Raw genomic sequence first — 17840 nt, forward strand, 5'->3', positions numbered from 1 at the left:
TCAATGCTGCTAAAGAGTGGCCAAAGTGGAATGTATTAATATTGCCAATGGTTACAAAAACAGTAACGCTATTTGTCAATATTTATCAAGGCCTATGAAAACTCATCTTCTTTGACCCAGTAAACCTACACATGGGCCATTATCATACAAAAATTAAAATTCAAAGAAACCAGATATATGCATAAGTACATTCATTGTAATATAATTCAAATAGGGAGAAAATCAGACCTGTCCAAAAGATTTTACATTTTCTGGAAAATATTGTGTAGGCAAGCATTAAAGCCATATTTAAGAGAAAGAAACATTAAGAAGAGAAAGAAACAGTGGTAACGCTGAACATCTAGATTCCAATGAATTTTTCCAACACATTTGTGGGAGAGTCTGACACATTAATTTAAATATAAATTAAACGGAAGTCCTAGACAAAGCAATCAGGCAAGAGAAAGAAATAAAAGGTAACCACACAGTAAAAGAAGAAGTCAAACAATCCCTCTTCACTGGCAATATGATTCTATACCTAGAAAACCTCAAAGACCCCACCAAAAGACTCCTGGAGTTGATAAATGACTTCAGTAAAGTTTCAGGATATAAAATCAATGTACAAAAATCGGTAACGTTTCTATACCCCAATAAAGTTCAAGCTGAGAGCCAAATCAAGAATGCAATCCCATTCACAATAGCCACAAACAAAATACCTAGGAATTCATCTAACCAAGGAGGTGAAAGATCTCTACAAGAACTACAAAATACTACTGAAAGAAATCACAGATGACACAAACAAACAGAAAAATATTCCATGCTCATGGATTAGAAAAATCAGTATCATTAAAAGGTCATACTGCCCAAAGCAACCTACAAATTCAACACTATTCCTATCAAGCTACCAACATCATTTTTCACAGAACTGGAAAAAACCATTCTAAAATTCACTTGGAACCACAAGGGCCTGAATAGCCAAAGAAATTCTAAGCAAAAAGAACAAAGCCAGAAGCATTACATTAGCCAACTTCAAAGTATATTATAAGGCTATCATATCTAACACAGCATGGTATGTGTACAAAAACAGGCACACAGACTAATGGAACAAAATAGGGAGCCCAGAAATAAAGGTGCACACCTATACCCATCTGCTCTTTGACAAAGTCAACAAAAATAAGCAATGGAGAAACGACTCCCTATTCAATAAATGGTGCTTAAATAGTTGGCTAGCCATATGAAGAAGAATGAAACTTTACCCCCTAACTTTCATCATATACAAAAATTAACTCAAGATGGATTAATATTTAAAGGTAAGACTTCAAACTATAAGAATCCTAGAAGAAAACCTAGGACACATCATTCTAGACATTGGCCTTGGGAAAAGATTTATGACTAAGTTCTCAAAAGCAATTGCAACAAGAACAAAAATTGACAAGTGGGAACTAATTATACTAAAGAGCTTTGGCACAGCAAAAGAAACTATCAACAGAGTAAACAGACAACCTACAGACTGTGAGAAAACATTCACAAACTATGTATCTGACCAAGGTCTAATATCCAGATTCTATAAGGAACTTAAACAATTGAACAAGCAAAAAACAACCCAATTAAAAACTGGGCACCAGGCCAAGTGCACTGGCTCACGCCTGTAATCCCAGCACTTTGGGACATCAAGGCAGGCGGATCACAAGGTCAAGAGATCGAGACCATCCTGGCCAACACGGTGAAACCCCATCTCTACTAAAAATACAAAAATTAGCTGGGCATGGTGGCGCACGCCTGTAGTCCCAGCCACTCAGGAGCTGAGGCAGGAGAATTGCTTGAATCCAGGAGATGGAGGTTGCAGTGAGACAAGATTGCACCACTGCACTCCAGCCTGGTGACAGAGTGAGACTCCGTCTCAAAAAAAGAAAAGAAAATGAGCAGCAGACATGAATAGACACTTCTCAAAAGAAGACATACTAGTGGCCAATAAACATATGAAAAAATGCTCCACATCACTAATCATCAGAAAATATAAATCAATACCAAAATGAGATACTGTCTCACCCCACTCAGAATGGCTATTACTAAAAAGTCAAAAAACAAAAAATGCTGATAAGGCTGCAGAGAAAAGGGAATGCTTATACACTATTGGTGGGATTGTAAGTTAGTTCAGCCACTGTGGAAAGCAGTTTGGAGATTTCTCAAAGAACTTAAAACAGAACTACCATTCAACCCAGCAACCCCATTACTGAGTATATATCCAAAAGAAAATAAATTGTTCTACCAAAAAGACACATATACTCATATGTTCACTGGAGCAGTATTCACAATAGCAAAGACATGGAATCAACCTAGGTGCCATCAATGGTGGCCTAGATTAAGAAAATGTGATAAATATACACCATATAATACTATGCAGCCACAAAAATAATGAAATTATGTTCTTTGCAGCAACATGGATGCAGCTGGAGACCATTATCCTAAGCGAATTAACACAGGAACAGAAAATCAAATACCACATGTTCCCACTTATAAGTAAGTGGAAACTAAACCTTAGTTACTCATGGTCACAGATGGGAATGGCAACAATAGACACTGGGGACTACTACAAGTAGGAGGAAGAGAGGGGTCAAGGTTGATATACTAACATTGGGTACTATGCTCAGTACCTGGGTGATGGGATCAATCACTCCCCAAACCTCAGAATCACACGATGTATCTATGTAACTGCACATGTACCCCTGAATCTAAAAGTTGATATTTTAAAAAATAAAAATTTAGCTGCATAAATGTCTTCTTTTGAGAAGTGTCTGTTCGTATCCTTCACCCACTTGTTGATGGGGTTGTTTTTTTCTTGTAAATTTGTTTGAGTTCATTGTAGATTCTGGATATTAGCCCTTTGTCAGATGAGTAGATTGCAAAAGTTTTCTCCCATTCTGTAGATTGCCTGTTCACTCTGATGGTAGTTTCTTTTGCTGTGCAGAAGCTCTTTAGTTTCATTAGATCCCATTTGTCAATTTTGGCTTTTGTTGCCATTGCTTTTGGTGTTTTAGACATGAAGTCCTTGCCCATGCCTATGTCCTGAATGGTATTGCCTAGGTTTTCTTCTAGGGTTTTTACGGTTTTAGGTCTAACATGTAAGTCTTTAATCCATCTTGAATTGATTTTTGTATAAGGTGTAAGGAAGGGATCCAGTTTCAGCTTTCTACGTATGGCTAGCCAGTTTTCCCAGCACCATTTATTAAATAGGGAATCCTTTCCCCATTGCTTGTTTTTCTCAGGTTTGTCAAAGATCAGATACTTGTAGATATGTGACATTATTTCTGAGGGCTCTGTTCTGTTCCATTGGTCTATATATCTGTTTTGGTACCAGTACCATGCTGTTTTGGTTACTGTAGCCTTGTAGTATAGTTTGAAGTCAGGTAGCGTGATGCCTCCAGCTTTGTTCTTTTGGCTTAGGATTGACTTGGCAATGTGGGCTCTTTTTTGGTTCCATATGAGCTTTAAAGTAGTTTTTTCCAATTCTGTGAAGAAAGTCATTGGTAGCTTGATGGGGATGGCATTGAATCTATAAATTACCTTGGGCAGTATGGCCATTTTCACGATATTGACTCTTCCTACCCATGAGCATGGAATGTTCTTCCATTTGTTTGTATCCTCTTTTATTTCATTGAGCAGTGGTTTGTAGTTCTCCTTGAAGAGGTCCTTCACATCCCTTGTAAGTTGGATTCCTAGGTATTTTATTCTCTTTGAAGCAATTGTGAATGCGAGTTCACTCATGATTTGGCTCTCTGTTTGTCTGTTATTGGTGTATAAGAATGCTTGTGATTTTTGCACATTGATTTTGTATCCTGAGACTTTGCTGAAGTTGCTTATCAGCTTAAGGAGATTTTGGGCTGAGATGGTGGGGTTTTCTAGATATACAATCATGTCATCTGCAAACAGGGTCTTTTCCTATTTGAATACCCTTTATTTCCTTCTCCTGCCTGATTGCCCTGGCCAGAACTTCCAACACTATGTTGAATAGGAGTGGGGAGAGAGGGCATCCCTGTCTTGTTCCAGTTTTCAAAGGGAATGCTTCCAGTTTTTGCCCATTCAGTATGATATTGGCTGTGGGTTTGTCATAAATAGCTCTTATTATTTTGAGATACATACCATCAATACCTACTTTATTGAGAGTTTTTAGCATGAAGCGTTGTTGAATTTTGTCAAAGGCCTTTTCTGCATCTATTGAGATAATCATGTGGTTTTTGTCGTTGGTTCTGTTTATATGCTGGATTACGTTTATTGATTTGTGTATGTTGAACCAGCCTTGCGTCCCAGGGATGAAGCCTACTTGATCATGGTGGATAAGCTTTTTGATGTGCTGCTGGATTTGGTTTGCCAGTATTTTACTGAGGATTTTTGCATCAATGTTCATCAGGGATATTGGTCTAAAATTCTTTTTTGTTGTGTCTCTGCCAGGCTTTGGTATCAGGATGATGCTGGCCTCATAAAATGAGTTAGGGAGGATTCCCTCTTTTTCTATTGATTGGAATAGCTTCAGAAGGAATGGTACCAGCTCCTCCTTGTACCTCTGGTAGAATTTGGCTGTGAACCCATCTGGTCCTGGACTTTTTTTGGTTGGTAAGCTATTAATTATTGCCTCAATTTCAGAGCCGGTTATTGGTCTATTCAGAGATTCAACTTCTTCAAAAGACACATGAAAAAATGCTCATCTTCACTGGCCATCAGAGAAATGCAAATCAAAACCACAATGAGATACCATCTCACACCAGTTAGAATGGCGATCATTAAAAAGTCAGGAAACAACAGATGCTGGAGAGGATGTGGAGAAATAGGAACACTTACACTGTTGGTGGGACTGTAAACTAGTTCAACCATTGTGGAAGTCAGTGTGGTGATTCCTCAGGGATCTAGAACTAGAAATACCATTTGACCCAGCCATCCCATTACTGGGTATATACCCAAGGGATTATAAATCATGCTGCTATAAAGACATATGCACACGTATGTTTATTGCGGCACTATTCACAATAGCAAAGACTTGGAACCAACACAAATGTCCAACAATGATAGACTGGATTAAGAAAATGTGGCACATATACACCATGGAATACTATGCAGCCATAAAAATGATGAGTTCATGTCCTTTGTAGGGACATGGATGAAGCTGGAAACCATCATTCTCAGCAAACTATCACAAGGACAAAAAACCAAACACCGTATATTCTCACTCATAGATGGGAACTGAACAATGAGAACACTTGGACACAGGAAGGGGAACATCACACACTGGGGCCTGTTGTGGGGTGGGGGGTGGGGGGAGGGATAGCATTAGGAGATATAGCTAATGTTAAATGACGAGTTAATAGGTACAGCACACCAACATGGCACATGTATACATAAGTAACAAACCTGCACATTGTGCACATGTACCCTAAAACTTAAAAGTATAATAAAAAATAAAAAATAAAAATTTTCAGTTAATTAATTAATTATACTCCCCTTCCGTTCCTTTGCTCCATCATTATTTTTATTCTTGACTAAAAACTTGAATGCTAAGCTCAAATTATAGTAAAAAAAAAAAAAACTGAGTGCTCAATCTTTATTTATTGGTGTGCCTTGAAATTCTCTACTAACAAAAGTAGTCACAAATAATTGAGCTGACAGTATGTTTTATGAAATGTGGAAAATATGAAGTTGCTATTAATTGTAGGAAGCATACATCATTTTCTAACATTTTGTATGCATTTCATACAAAAAGATTCATACATGTCAAAGAGATTGATGTGATCATGTAGAGAGGTGCTTCCAAGGCAAGATTAAAGATAGACTGCATAGAACAAAGTGTACCTAATTAATGATGAAAGCACTAGCATGCGGCCCCAAGAAATGAGCAGATGCATTACTCAAACCCAAGTGTTTTGTTGTATGGATGGTATTTTGTCCCACTTTTCCAGTGAGTCACTACAAAATTACTATCATAGAACATCTCTTTGCCTTCAAGTTATCTATCACATTTGAATTGGTAATTCCATGCGTCCATTTGTGTTTAAATAACAGTACATTTATCAATAGTATATTTCTAATAACATTCATATTCTAGCATCCTTTTCTAAAAATCATAAGTATAATCGGCTACCTTGTGGATGGAGTTAATCATAACTCTCTCTAATTCAACCAACCACTTCTCCACTTGACCTCTGGCTTTGGCTGTTGAAATAATCTCTATGAGTTCTACAACCTCTCCTTCGCTGCTCTTCATGTGAGTAATGTCTAAAGTTTCCGTAAATTCTACCTTTGCAATTCCTTCAAAACATTTCTTCAAGTGAGGTTGCACCCTGTCAGGAAAAACATTTTTAAGATAATTAACCAAGTTAAAACAATTCCTTACATTCCAGTGTTCTTCGTTTAAAGTTCATAAATGTGTAGTGTTAGACCTGTGCTAGGTGCTGCTGGGAATGAAATGCTGTGCAAAAACCAGAAACCCCCCAAACAAACAAACAAAAAACACAAGCTCTGCCTACATGCATTACATAGTCCATTGAGATGTCAGTATTAACTGAATAATCACAAAACATCTGTAAAATTACAATCATAGTAAGAGCTACAGAGACAACCACGAGGCTTTCTCTTCAATACAATGAATTGAAAGATGCTAAAGGTAACATAAGGAGAAAACCAATCTTGACTAACAGATAAATACATGAATCTGAAGAATCTTCAAATGCACAAAAGTAGCCATTTCAACTGGGATCTTCAGAGACTGCTTGAAAATTGTGGACTACGTTTAGTAACTTAGGTACTTTACAGTTCACTAAATCAACTGCATTAACAGTATCCAGCTATTAGTCTATTCAATGTAATACAGATGGGACTGACACAACTCTTCATTTTTGGCACACTACCAATAATAACCCGTTGCATTCATCTTTCAAATGGGCAAAAAGACACAGAGTATAAAAACTCAGATAGAAATCTGAGCCTAAATTTACCTTTTGTTTAGATTACATATCCCCTACTTTGAAGGCACAAGTTACAAAATTAACAAATTTGTTTAACAAATTTCTATTCACTGTTTACTTTATATCAGATGCTCTTCTAAGGATTGGGGAATCAGCAGTGGGAAAAAAACAATCAAAAAATCTCTACCATGGTGGAGCTTATATTCTGCTAGAGGAAGACACGCCATTAACAAATAAGTAAATTATAGAGTATGCCAGATGATAACAAGTATGCATAAGGAAAATGAGGCAAGGAAAATAAGTCCAGGAAAGAGGGCAAGTTGAGCGTGGAGTGAGCTGCCTCTTTAAACATGGTGGTCAGGGAGGGCCTCCCTGAATGACAGATGTTTAACCAGATTTCCACAAAGACTTATAGGAGGTAAAGGAAGAAGTGTGATAGACATTTGGGTAAGGAGCATCCCAGGCAAGAGAACAGTACACTGAGAAAGGAAGCTGCCCCTTTTACCGGGGAATTGCAAAAAGGCTGGAGGACTGCATGCAGAGTGAGCAAGAAGACTAGTAGGAGATGAATAGGAAGGATAACATTGGAAGGATAATCTGTGTGGGGCATTGCAAACCATCATGAGGGCAGTGGCTTTTATTCTGAATGTGCTGTGAAAGAGTCGTGTTCTGAAAAATCTGTAAGATGTGATAAGTTAAGAAATCTGGCCAGGCGCGGTGGCTCACGCCTGTAATCCCAGCACTTTGGGAGGCGGAGGAGGGTGGATCACTTGAGATCAGGAGTTCAGGACCAGCCTGGCCAACATGGTGAAAACCCATCTCTACTAAAAATACCAAAATTAGCTGGGCATGGTGGTGCATGCCTGTAATCCCAGCTACTTGGGAAGCTGAGACAGGAGAATCACTTGAACCTGGGAGGCGGAGGTTGCAGTGAGCCAAGGTCGTGCCATTGCACTCAGCCTGGGAAACAAGAGTGAAACTCCATCTCAAAAACAAACAAACAAACAAAAAAACGATTCCACGGTTCATTCAGTGATACTAGTTACATTTTTAATAATTATCCAAAGTTGATTATATAATACTTGGAATATTCTTGTAGAAAAATTATTATATAAACATGATTATATATATTTATGTTCTACTTTGTTCTAAAAATTAAGCTTAAGCAGATAAATTTAGTCACGTATTCTACATGTAAATTACTTACCTAGTGGGATCTTTAGTCTCAGATAGTATCTCAAGAAGTTCATCATTGGACAAAAAAAAGAATCTGGGGAAAAAGAGGCGTTTCTTTTCCAAATATTCATTAAGTCCTTTAAGAATGAGCTCCAAAAGTTCATTAGATTTTTTCAGCCTTTCCAGCATTCTGTCAATGGTTACAACTGTCAGAACGTGTTTATCCTAAAAATAAAAATAAAAAACACTCAATTCAAAAATATTAGATACTAACTCTATTTATATTCATGTTATATTTGAGATTATATGTTTGTAATCAAACAAAGGTTATGTAAATTTTAAGGGTAGTATTTGTTTTTTAAAAGTAGTCTTGCATATTCTAGGTCTACTTGGCCTCTCTCTTTGATTCTGTAAAAGTCACATTGATTTAATCCTCAGCACTGTTCATAACAATTCTCATTCTAAGTTGAGAAGTGTAAGAAACAGAAAATGAGAGACAGAGAACACTGCCTAAACTCACAAGAAGGACAGTGGAAACAAACTGGTATGAGATATTTTCTTTTGTCTTTTATTCTTTGAGGAAAAGAATTCTAAACAATAAGTCATCATTATAATTATTATTTTGAATTTTATTGTTATGAATAATAATAACATAACAGAATCCCTGTTTTATAACTACAGAGAAAAAAGTAAGGGTTGAGGAAATGAGGAAAAAAGTTTTCTAAGAAGATCTTACATTGTAAACAATGACCCCTGAAACTACTTTATAGCACTTCTTGCTGAAGGACTCAAGTTCAAGGTGTGCTCTTCCTGAACTCTCTAGAGACAGACTGTTCCACCTTTAAGGCATGGTGAACATTCTCACTTGAAAGTGTCACTGTGAGCTGTTTGCTTTAAAGTGATTCAAACACGATCAAATATTTTTAAAGGAGCTTTCTTTTATCCTGTGTGTTCAAAGTAAGAATTATAACCAAAAGCTGATCTTAAAGAACTCATATTTTTAAAAAAGTAAATAGAGTTTATTGATTTCTCAAAATATCTATACAGTTACCACCGAGTTTATGAAAATCTTTAGAAATACATATAAAAATACAGCCTAGATATAGTTGAAATAGAATTCTTTTTACTTTTTTTTTCTTTAACACATGGTTGATGTCATCTGGGTCTACTCTTGGTCTTATAATTCCAAAGTCAGTGTTCACCACTGACACCATTGACAATGTAAGGAAAGTTCTTTACTTAATAAGCTTGAAGGTGTTGAAAAAACAAAATTCAATCATCAAGTAGCACACCTCATGAAAATACACCAGACATTTATTAATGTAACAGGGCATTTTAGAAAATTTATATGAAATTAAATCAAGAGAATATTGTTAAAAACTAAATATTAAATTTCAAGATTAACTAATTAGATATTTTTGGTATTCAGCCATGACTGAGAGATAACCAAAAATGTAAGCAGTAAATTTTTTCCTAAAGGAATTTTATTCGATTGCAGGAGTCTCTAAAATATGTTTTTGTGAACATACTTTGAATGTGTCTGAAAAGGAAAGATATAATTTTTGCTTTTTTTGGATTACAACAATGCAATTTGGAAATAGTAATTTAATCAAAGAAAATAATTATCATTATTACTTGTTTTCTCAATAAAACATGAATATATAAATCATGTAATATAATTAGATCAACTTATCTTTAAAGGTGCATAATTTTTAAAAGGAATTTTATTGTGCTTCTTGTTTTATGTTTCAAATAGACATTCACACACACACCAACAAACACACACAGCATAACAGACTCAGGCCATCTTGTCCGCCTAAACCCAAATATCAAAATAGTGTTCTTAGAGTGCCACCTTCTGGAAAAGTATGCCTGTATTTGTTTGGGGGAAAAAAGCTGAATTGTGGCTAAAAAATGTAAAAAACTCCTTTCACACACGAACAGTATTTGTTATTCTCAACCAAAAAATTTATTGCAATGTTTCCATTCTTAATCTAAGATTTGAAAGCTAAAAATTCAGTTATTTAAACCAGTGTATTCCTTTTGCTAAATATTATCATTGCCAAAATAACAAACAAACAACAACAAACCATGGAAAGAGCATTTAGGTAAAATTTTTTTATTATTGAATTTCCAGGGTCAAACCTATTTAACCAGATTAGCTTAATAACTCTGAACCAAATATGCTACTTTTAAATGAACATAGGCAATAATCTACGTGTCTTTGTATATGGATTTAAGATTTTAAAATAAAAGTAATCATCTTATGACTGGCAACTCAACTACCTTCACTCTCTCCCAGAGAAGACGAACATAATAAGGACTGTATCAGATAAAGAAAGGGGCCCAAGTTGAACAGACCTGGTGTCTGTCCACACTCTATTCCCTACTATCTGTGTGACCTTAGATCATTTGCTTAATCTGAGTCCCTTTTTTATTATCTTGAAAATGGGGATAAGAGCCCTCTCTCAAAATTGGTATGAGGACTAAATTAGATAATGTATTTGAAGTGACTAATATGGTGTCTAAAACACACAGATACTTGAAGCGACCCTTTTAGTCCCCCTTTCCTTCTCCTCACCCCAAAATTGACTGTTGGAAAGAGTGCGGGCGGGGGAAGGACTGACTCTGGGGAAAGGGGAAAATAAAGCATTTACATCACTCCATGTTTTATGGAGTTAAAATCAACATTTTATAATCTTCCATCCTTCAAGAAAGGTATTTATCAGAGTAAAATAACACTGACTTTAAATTCCTCTAAAGATCACCATCAAATCCTGGTACAGAGTCAGCATTCCATGTTGAGTGCTTCAGCGAATGCAGGTTGAGCTACACCTGGGCTCATGCAGGGAAACTCAAGGAATGTACAAGCCTCCATGTCACAGAAGGCTGGTACTTCATAGCTATGTCCTCAGAACATAGCAATAAGATGTTGTAACAGGAAGCTACTAGAAATTTGAATCTTAGTATGACTTCTTTGACACCTTAATTACTTTCTGTCTCCTGCAGGGGAAGAATTGAATTATTAATTGTCATTTTTTTTGGTTAAAAGAACACTGACTGACAATTTTTAAATGTCTTCTTTTACTTCACAACCACCCACCAATCTCATCAGCTCCAGTGACGATCTACTAGGTTTACATTTCTAAACCAAATGAATGTGATATCAGGGGCCCGAAACTTTGAGTATATAGAGAGCTTCCTCATTTCTGCTACTAGGAAGCTTCATAGAAAATACGGTTTTGTCACTGCTCAAGGAAATAAGAAAGAACACAAACAAATGGAAAAAAATTCAATGCTCATGGATAGGAAGAATCAATATCATGAAACTCGCCATACTGCCCAAAGTAATTTATAGATTCAATGCTATTCTCATCAAGCTACCATTGACTTTCTTTGCAGAATTAGAAGAAACTACTTTAAATTTCACATGGAACCAAAAAAGAGCCCTTATAGCCAAGACAACCCTCAGCAAAAAGAACAAAGCAGGAAGCATCGTGCTACCTGACTTCAAACTATACTACAAGGCTGCAGTAACCAAAACAGCATGGTACTGGTACCAAAACAGATATATAGACCAATGGAACAGAACAGAGACCTCAGAAATCACACCACACATCTACAACCATCTGATCTTTGACAAACCTGATAAAAACAAGCAATTGGGAAAAAAATCCCTATTTAACAAATGGTGCTGGGAAAGCCGGCTAGCCATATGCAGAAAACAGAAACTGGACCCCTTCCTTATACCTTACACAAAAATTAACTCAAGATTGGTTAAATACTTAATTGTAAAACTTAAAACCATAAAGACCCTAGAAAAAGAAAACCTAGGCAATACCATTCAGGATACAGGCATGGGCAAAGACTTCATGGCTAAAACACCAAAAGCAATGGCAACAAAAGCCAAAATTGACAAATGGGGAATAATTAAACTAAAGAGCTTCTGCACAGCAAAATAGACTATCATCAGAGTGATCAGGCAACCTACAGAATGGGAGAACATTTTTGTAATCTATCCATTTGACAAAGGGCTAATATCCAGAATCTACAAGGAACTTAAGCCAATTTAAAAAAAGAAAACCAACCCCATCAAAAAGTGGGTGAAGGATATAAACACACACTTCTCAAAAGAAGACATTTATGTGGCCAACAAACATATGAAAAAAAGCTCATCATCACTTGTTATTAGAGAAATGCAAATCAAAACCACAATGAGATACCATCTCATGCTAGTTAGAATGGCAATCATTAAAAAGTCAGGAAACAAGAGATGCTGGAGAGGCTGTAGAGAAATAGGAACGCTTTTACACTGTTGGCGGGAGTGTAAATTAGTTCAACCATTGTGGAAGACAGTATGGTGATTCCTCAAGGATCTAGGACCAGAAATACCATTTGATCCAGGAATCCCATTACTAGGTATATACCCAAAGGATTATAAATCATTCTACCGTAAAGCCACAAGTACACGTATGTTTATTGCAGCACTATTCACAATAGCAAAGACTTGGAACCAACACAAATGCCCGTCAATGACAGACTGGATAAAGAAAATGTGGCACATATACACCATGGAATACTATGCAGCCATTAAAAAAATGAGTTCATGTCCTTTGTGGGGACATAGATAAAGCTGGAAGCCATCATTCTCAGCAAACTAACACAGGAACAGAAAACCAAACACCGCATATTCTCACTCATCATTCTCAGCAAACTAACACAGGAACAGAAAACCAGCATGTTCTCACTCATAAATGGGAGTTGAACAATGAGAACACATGGACACAGGGAAGGAAATATCACACACTGGGGCCTGTCGAGGGTTGGGGGACAAGGGGAGGGAGAGCATTAGGACAAACACCTAATGCATGCAGGGCTTAAAACATAGATGACAAAAAAAAAAAAAAAAAAAAAAACCATAACAAAAAAACACCTAGATGACAGGTTGATAGGTGCAGCAAACCACCATGACACATGCATATGTAGGTAACAAACCTGCACGTTCTGCATACGTATCCTCAAACTTAAAGTAAAATAAAAAATAATAAAAAATAAAAAAGAGATAATGCAGTTTTGTATACTTAATGGAATTAAGCTCAAGCCTGCTTAGTAAATTTCTGGGAGCATAAATCTCCTAATGCAAAGTCCCTGGACGACAGAAAATTGATAAGACCGTCATTAAACCTTTTGCATTTTAAGAAAGGAAATGTAGGTTGACAGAGTAGAACTTAAAACCCCTTACAATTTTAAGATTCCTTGACTTCATCAGGGGCAGAAATTCTTTCATTTAGATTCAATATATTTCTAGGATTAATCTAAATATCAGGGCCCATTTGCCTAAAATTGAATTTTCAGAAGTTTTCCAGAATAAACTCAGAATTCTTAGAATTAACAATAATTCAAGCATCAATCTCAATTATTGATTTACTCATTTAACAAACATTTACCAAGGGCTAATACACGTTAGTGACTTTTCTCAGTGCTTGGGTGACAACAGTGGAAAAAACAAAGATCCCAGCCTCCATGGGGGAGAAAGACAATAAATAACAAACATCATATTGATAAATTATATAGTAAGGTAGATGATAGATGCTACTAAACAGAAAGAAGTGAAAAAAGTGCCAAAAAAGTCAAAGACGGGTTAATTTCAAATAGGATGTTCGATGCGAGCCTCTTTATAAAGGTAATATTTGAGAAAATACATCAAGGAAGCAAAGCATTAGCACCGCAGATATTTAGAGGTAGCACATTCCAGGAAGAGGGTCCAACCAGTGCAAACGCCCTCGGATAGAGTGTGTTTGTTATTTGAGAAGAAGGAAGGGTGGGGAGGAAGGAAAAGAAGGAGAAGGAGAAGAGGAAGAAGGAAGGAGAAGGAGAAGAGGAAGAAGGAAGAAGATGAAGAAGAGGAAGAGGAAAAAGGAAGAAGAGGAAGAGGAAAAAGGAAGAAGAGGAAGAGGAAGAGGAGGAGGAAGAGGAGGAGGAAGGAGGAAGAAGAGGAGGTAGCCAGTGTGGCTGGAATAGAGTAAGTAAAGTGAAAAGTTATAAAGACAGAGAGGTAAAAGCATGGAATGAGCAGATCAAGAACTTCCCATTTAATGAAATCATTAATGTGTCCCTCATATAGAAGTATTTCTCCCCTGGACACTGAGATTACTTAATCTAGTTAGGATAATCTCTACTAGATTTCATCTAGAAAAGCCAAAAGCTGAGAAGCAAAATTGTTGTTAGTAGATTACATGGTTAATTGGTGAGACATGTCACTTCTATTTTTACTCTTTAATTCCCAGATCCATGTACTCTACCTATGAGAGAAACCATATGCCTGGAGTGGACAGAGAACATATACCATGTACACTCTAGAACTGCATCCCAAACTCCTATTATCTTCCAACAGTGATATGGTTTGGTGTCCCCACCCAAATCTCACCTTGAATTCTAATAATCCCTATGTGTCATAGGAGGTTCCTGGTGGGAGGTAATTGAATCATCGGGGTGGGTTTTTCCTGTGTTCTCATGATAGTGAATAAGTCTCATGAGATCTGATGGTTTTATAAAGGGGAGTTCCCCTGCACATGTTCTCTTGCCTGCCACCATGTAAGATGTGACTTTGCTTCTCATTTACTTTCCACCATGATTGTGAGGCCTCCCCAGCCATGTGGAACTGTAAGTCAATTAAACCTCTTTCCTTTGTAAATTACTTGGTCTCAGGCATGTCTTTATTAGCAGCATGAGAACAGACAAACACACACAGATAGAGCAAATTAATCTTTAATATAAACCAGTTCACTTTGTTTAAGGTCAATATTCATAGTAGGACCTTTACTATTACTGGTGTCAGTCAACTGTCTTATTTCCCTTGTAATGTTAGTTCCTTAGCATATGGAATGTTGTGTGGAAACTGTGATAATGAGTAAGTCATTCAGTAAGTCAATGAATGACAGTATTGGCAGAAACTTGCTGTGGGAAAACAAAAATTCATTTGGTGCAGACACAACACTGCTGGCTTCCATACTGAAAGAGGGCCAATGTAATATTCATTCCCTCTAAATGGCTGCTGTATCAGAAGCATTATGTTATTTTCTGCTGTTGGCAGCTTGAGCACCCAGCAGTGTTGGTGAGGGGTAGTCTGTGATAGTAATTCCTTCCATAATTCCCACCCCTGCCATCATGACTTCTTCATTTACAGCTACAGTAGCCATGTATCCCAGTTTGATGAAGATAGTTCCGGCTCATGCTTGCTTTCTCAGATTATTAATTGCTTTAACTCTCAAATGTTCTCCAATTTGGACAATATATTCAATGATGATTCTATTTCATAGCTGACTGTGCGCATAGTGGCATATGCTGGTTGACATGTACAGACTAGGTCAACTGGTCAACCATATAATTAAGTTCCTCCTTTTGCAGTTGCACCTGTTACTAAGCAATCACATGGAACACAAATATGCTCACATTTAGGTATATTCTCTGATACCTTACATACCTCTTCCCCAGTCCTCCTTGTTCCCAATCCTTCAAACTTGTTTCTAAGTCCTTGATTATGCAGCATAACTGTTTGCTACTGACCGTCATCAATGTAAATTCATACTTCTGACCAAGCACTCTTTCCAAGGAAAGTTAAAAAACCAATATACTTACTGAAGTTATGCCCATGAGAAGAATTTCTTTCCTACTGTTCTTTGAGTCCACCCCTAAGTGGGGTTCTAATTTCCACTTCTGGATGATGCAAGCATATGCGGCACAAACATCTGCAAGCAACTCTCTAATTTCTTTAAATCCAATCAAGGATTTTCTACCATTTCAATCTAATTGAGACAGGCCATTACAGAAGCCAGGTTTGGTCAATAAAACAAGTAAACAGAACCACTCACAGCTCCTTGACTAGTATCTTGAAACAGGATCTCTGGTAAGTGCACCCATATCAACACATTTGACCACATCTAACTTACATTCTTTCCTCCCTACACAAGCACCATTACAATACATTGCCACTTATATTTATCTACACCTCTGCTAAGGCTTCTGGCAAGTGAGGCTAAACAGAGTTTGAGGGTCAGGGTACCCAGAGTCAATTATATCCAAGTGTCCCCATTTTCAGTTTTCACCATCCCATGCTCTGCAATAAGTAAACTATCTTTCACATAACAGATCTAGAAAGGCCATGAATTAAATTACATTGAAATTTGGTGACTTATTGAATCAGATTCTGTAACTCACATTTTTGGCTATATCAAATTTGTAGCTATGAGAAATAAAAGGCTTTTTTAGGAAATCACAGAAGTTTCTTAGTTTTCTGACCACATCTTGAGCAGAGAATTTAAAACTGCAAATTATACCATGTCTTTAATTTCTCCAGTGCTTTTTAAAGAATTCAGCCCATCTCACCTTCCTTGTACTTCAAATTCTTATCATATTGATCTATTCAAGCAGCCTCATGGTCCACCAAACACTTCCCTATAAAACAGATTGTTCATTCTGGAAGTCTAAGAACATAATTGATCGAGTGATTTTTACACTGCATACCAGATCCTACTAGTGTCCTATTTTCAAGCAATAACTAGATCTTCACTACTCTAAAACCCAAGTGGGTCATAAACAATCCTAGATCTCATACTTGAGGTTCTGGTATAGTTCATTCAAGTTCAGTGCAGAACCCTTCTACATATTAAACAAAAAGGAATTTAACACAGGGAATAAAGTGATTACAAAATCATTGGAAAGCCTAGGGGAGCATACTTCCAGGACAGACTACTAAAACACAAGAATGGACTTTTCAGGATTTACTACTTCTGCCCCAATCAGAACTAAAGGATAACACCATTGGAAATACTGAGTTCAACAACCCATCATGGTGGCTCTGATGCTAGAGATCAGTGGGTGGGATCAGGAGGCCACCATTATCACTGCCTCATAATACCTATAAAACTGGTAACCAGATAATAAAGTCCTGTTGGAAAAAAAAGTCATGTGTTCATGATCTTGCTTGACAGCAGAAATAGCTAAAATGACAGAAAGCTGGTCACTTTTACTTTTTCCATCCAAATCCCAAATGAGTGTATCTAACTGACAAGATCTAATTCACTTCCAGAAAGTCAGATGTAGAGAGCCTGGGAGATGATCTGTTCTGCTTTTCAGCTCACTAGATAGAGGTGAAATGCTTGTTGCCAAATTATATTTACTACAGTAAAGAAAACAATAAAGAATGAGTACTAAGTTTTTGGCCTGAGCAACAGAAAGAATAATGTTTATATTTATTGAGATGGGGTTAGACTAGAAAAGGAAAATGTTTGGGAAGAAATTTAAGAGTGTTTTTGTCTGCTTTGCATGAAATACAAAAGACTTGGATGAGTCAAAAAACCAAGTTTAGGGGTGAAATGCAGCATGCAGAGTGGGATTATCCACTTACTTCATCTCCATCTGGTGGGCAATTAACTAGTTCCCATCCCCTGAATCTTGGGAAGGGGGGGCTAAGAGAGTCCCTAATAAATTTTCTTCTAAGTGCCTGAAAGGAGAGGAAGCTGACATCTTTCCTAGCTGGAGGTGTGGTCAGTCACCAGGTGTGCTGACCTGCTCCAATGCTACTAGAACAGGAAAAAAACTCTCGGAGAAGATGGTGTGGTGGAATGGCCAGTGAAGAAGGGGCAAGAACTATATGCTCAAGGTTACAAAGTGGGTACAGAAGATGAATTGTCCCCTTCTGCAGACCCCACTTTTGGGCTATGGCGGGCAGAT

General features: G+C 37.0%; 1 protein-coding gene across 1 annotated transcript in view; it reads right to left on the reverse strand.

Moving 5' to 3' along the window:
• Positions 1–17840, reverse strand: part of DNAH7 (dynein axonemal heavy chain 7) — a 336427-nt gene that overhangs the window by 194476 nt on the left and 124111 nt on the right. The window contains exons 20-21 of the mRNA XM_024243333.2: positions 8140–8333; positions 6110–6308 (exon numbers count right to left, since the gene is read on the reverse strand). Coding sequence (XP_024099101.2) covers positions 6110–6308; positions 8140–8333 — 393 coding nt within the window. The remainder of the gene's footprint in view (positions 1–6109; positions 6309–8139; positions 8334–17840) is intronic.

The sequence above is a fragment of the Pongo abelii genome, chromosome 11, assembly GCF_028885655.2.
Source record: "Pongo abelii isolate AG06213 chromosome 11, NHGRI_mPonAbe1-v2.0_pri, whole genome shotgun sequence".
Classification (NCBI taxonomy): Eukaryota; Metazoa; Chordata; class Mammalia; order Primates; family Hominidae; genus Pongo; species Pongo abelii.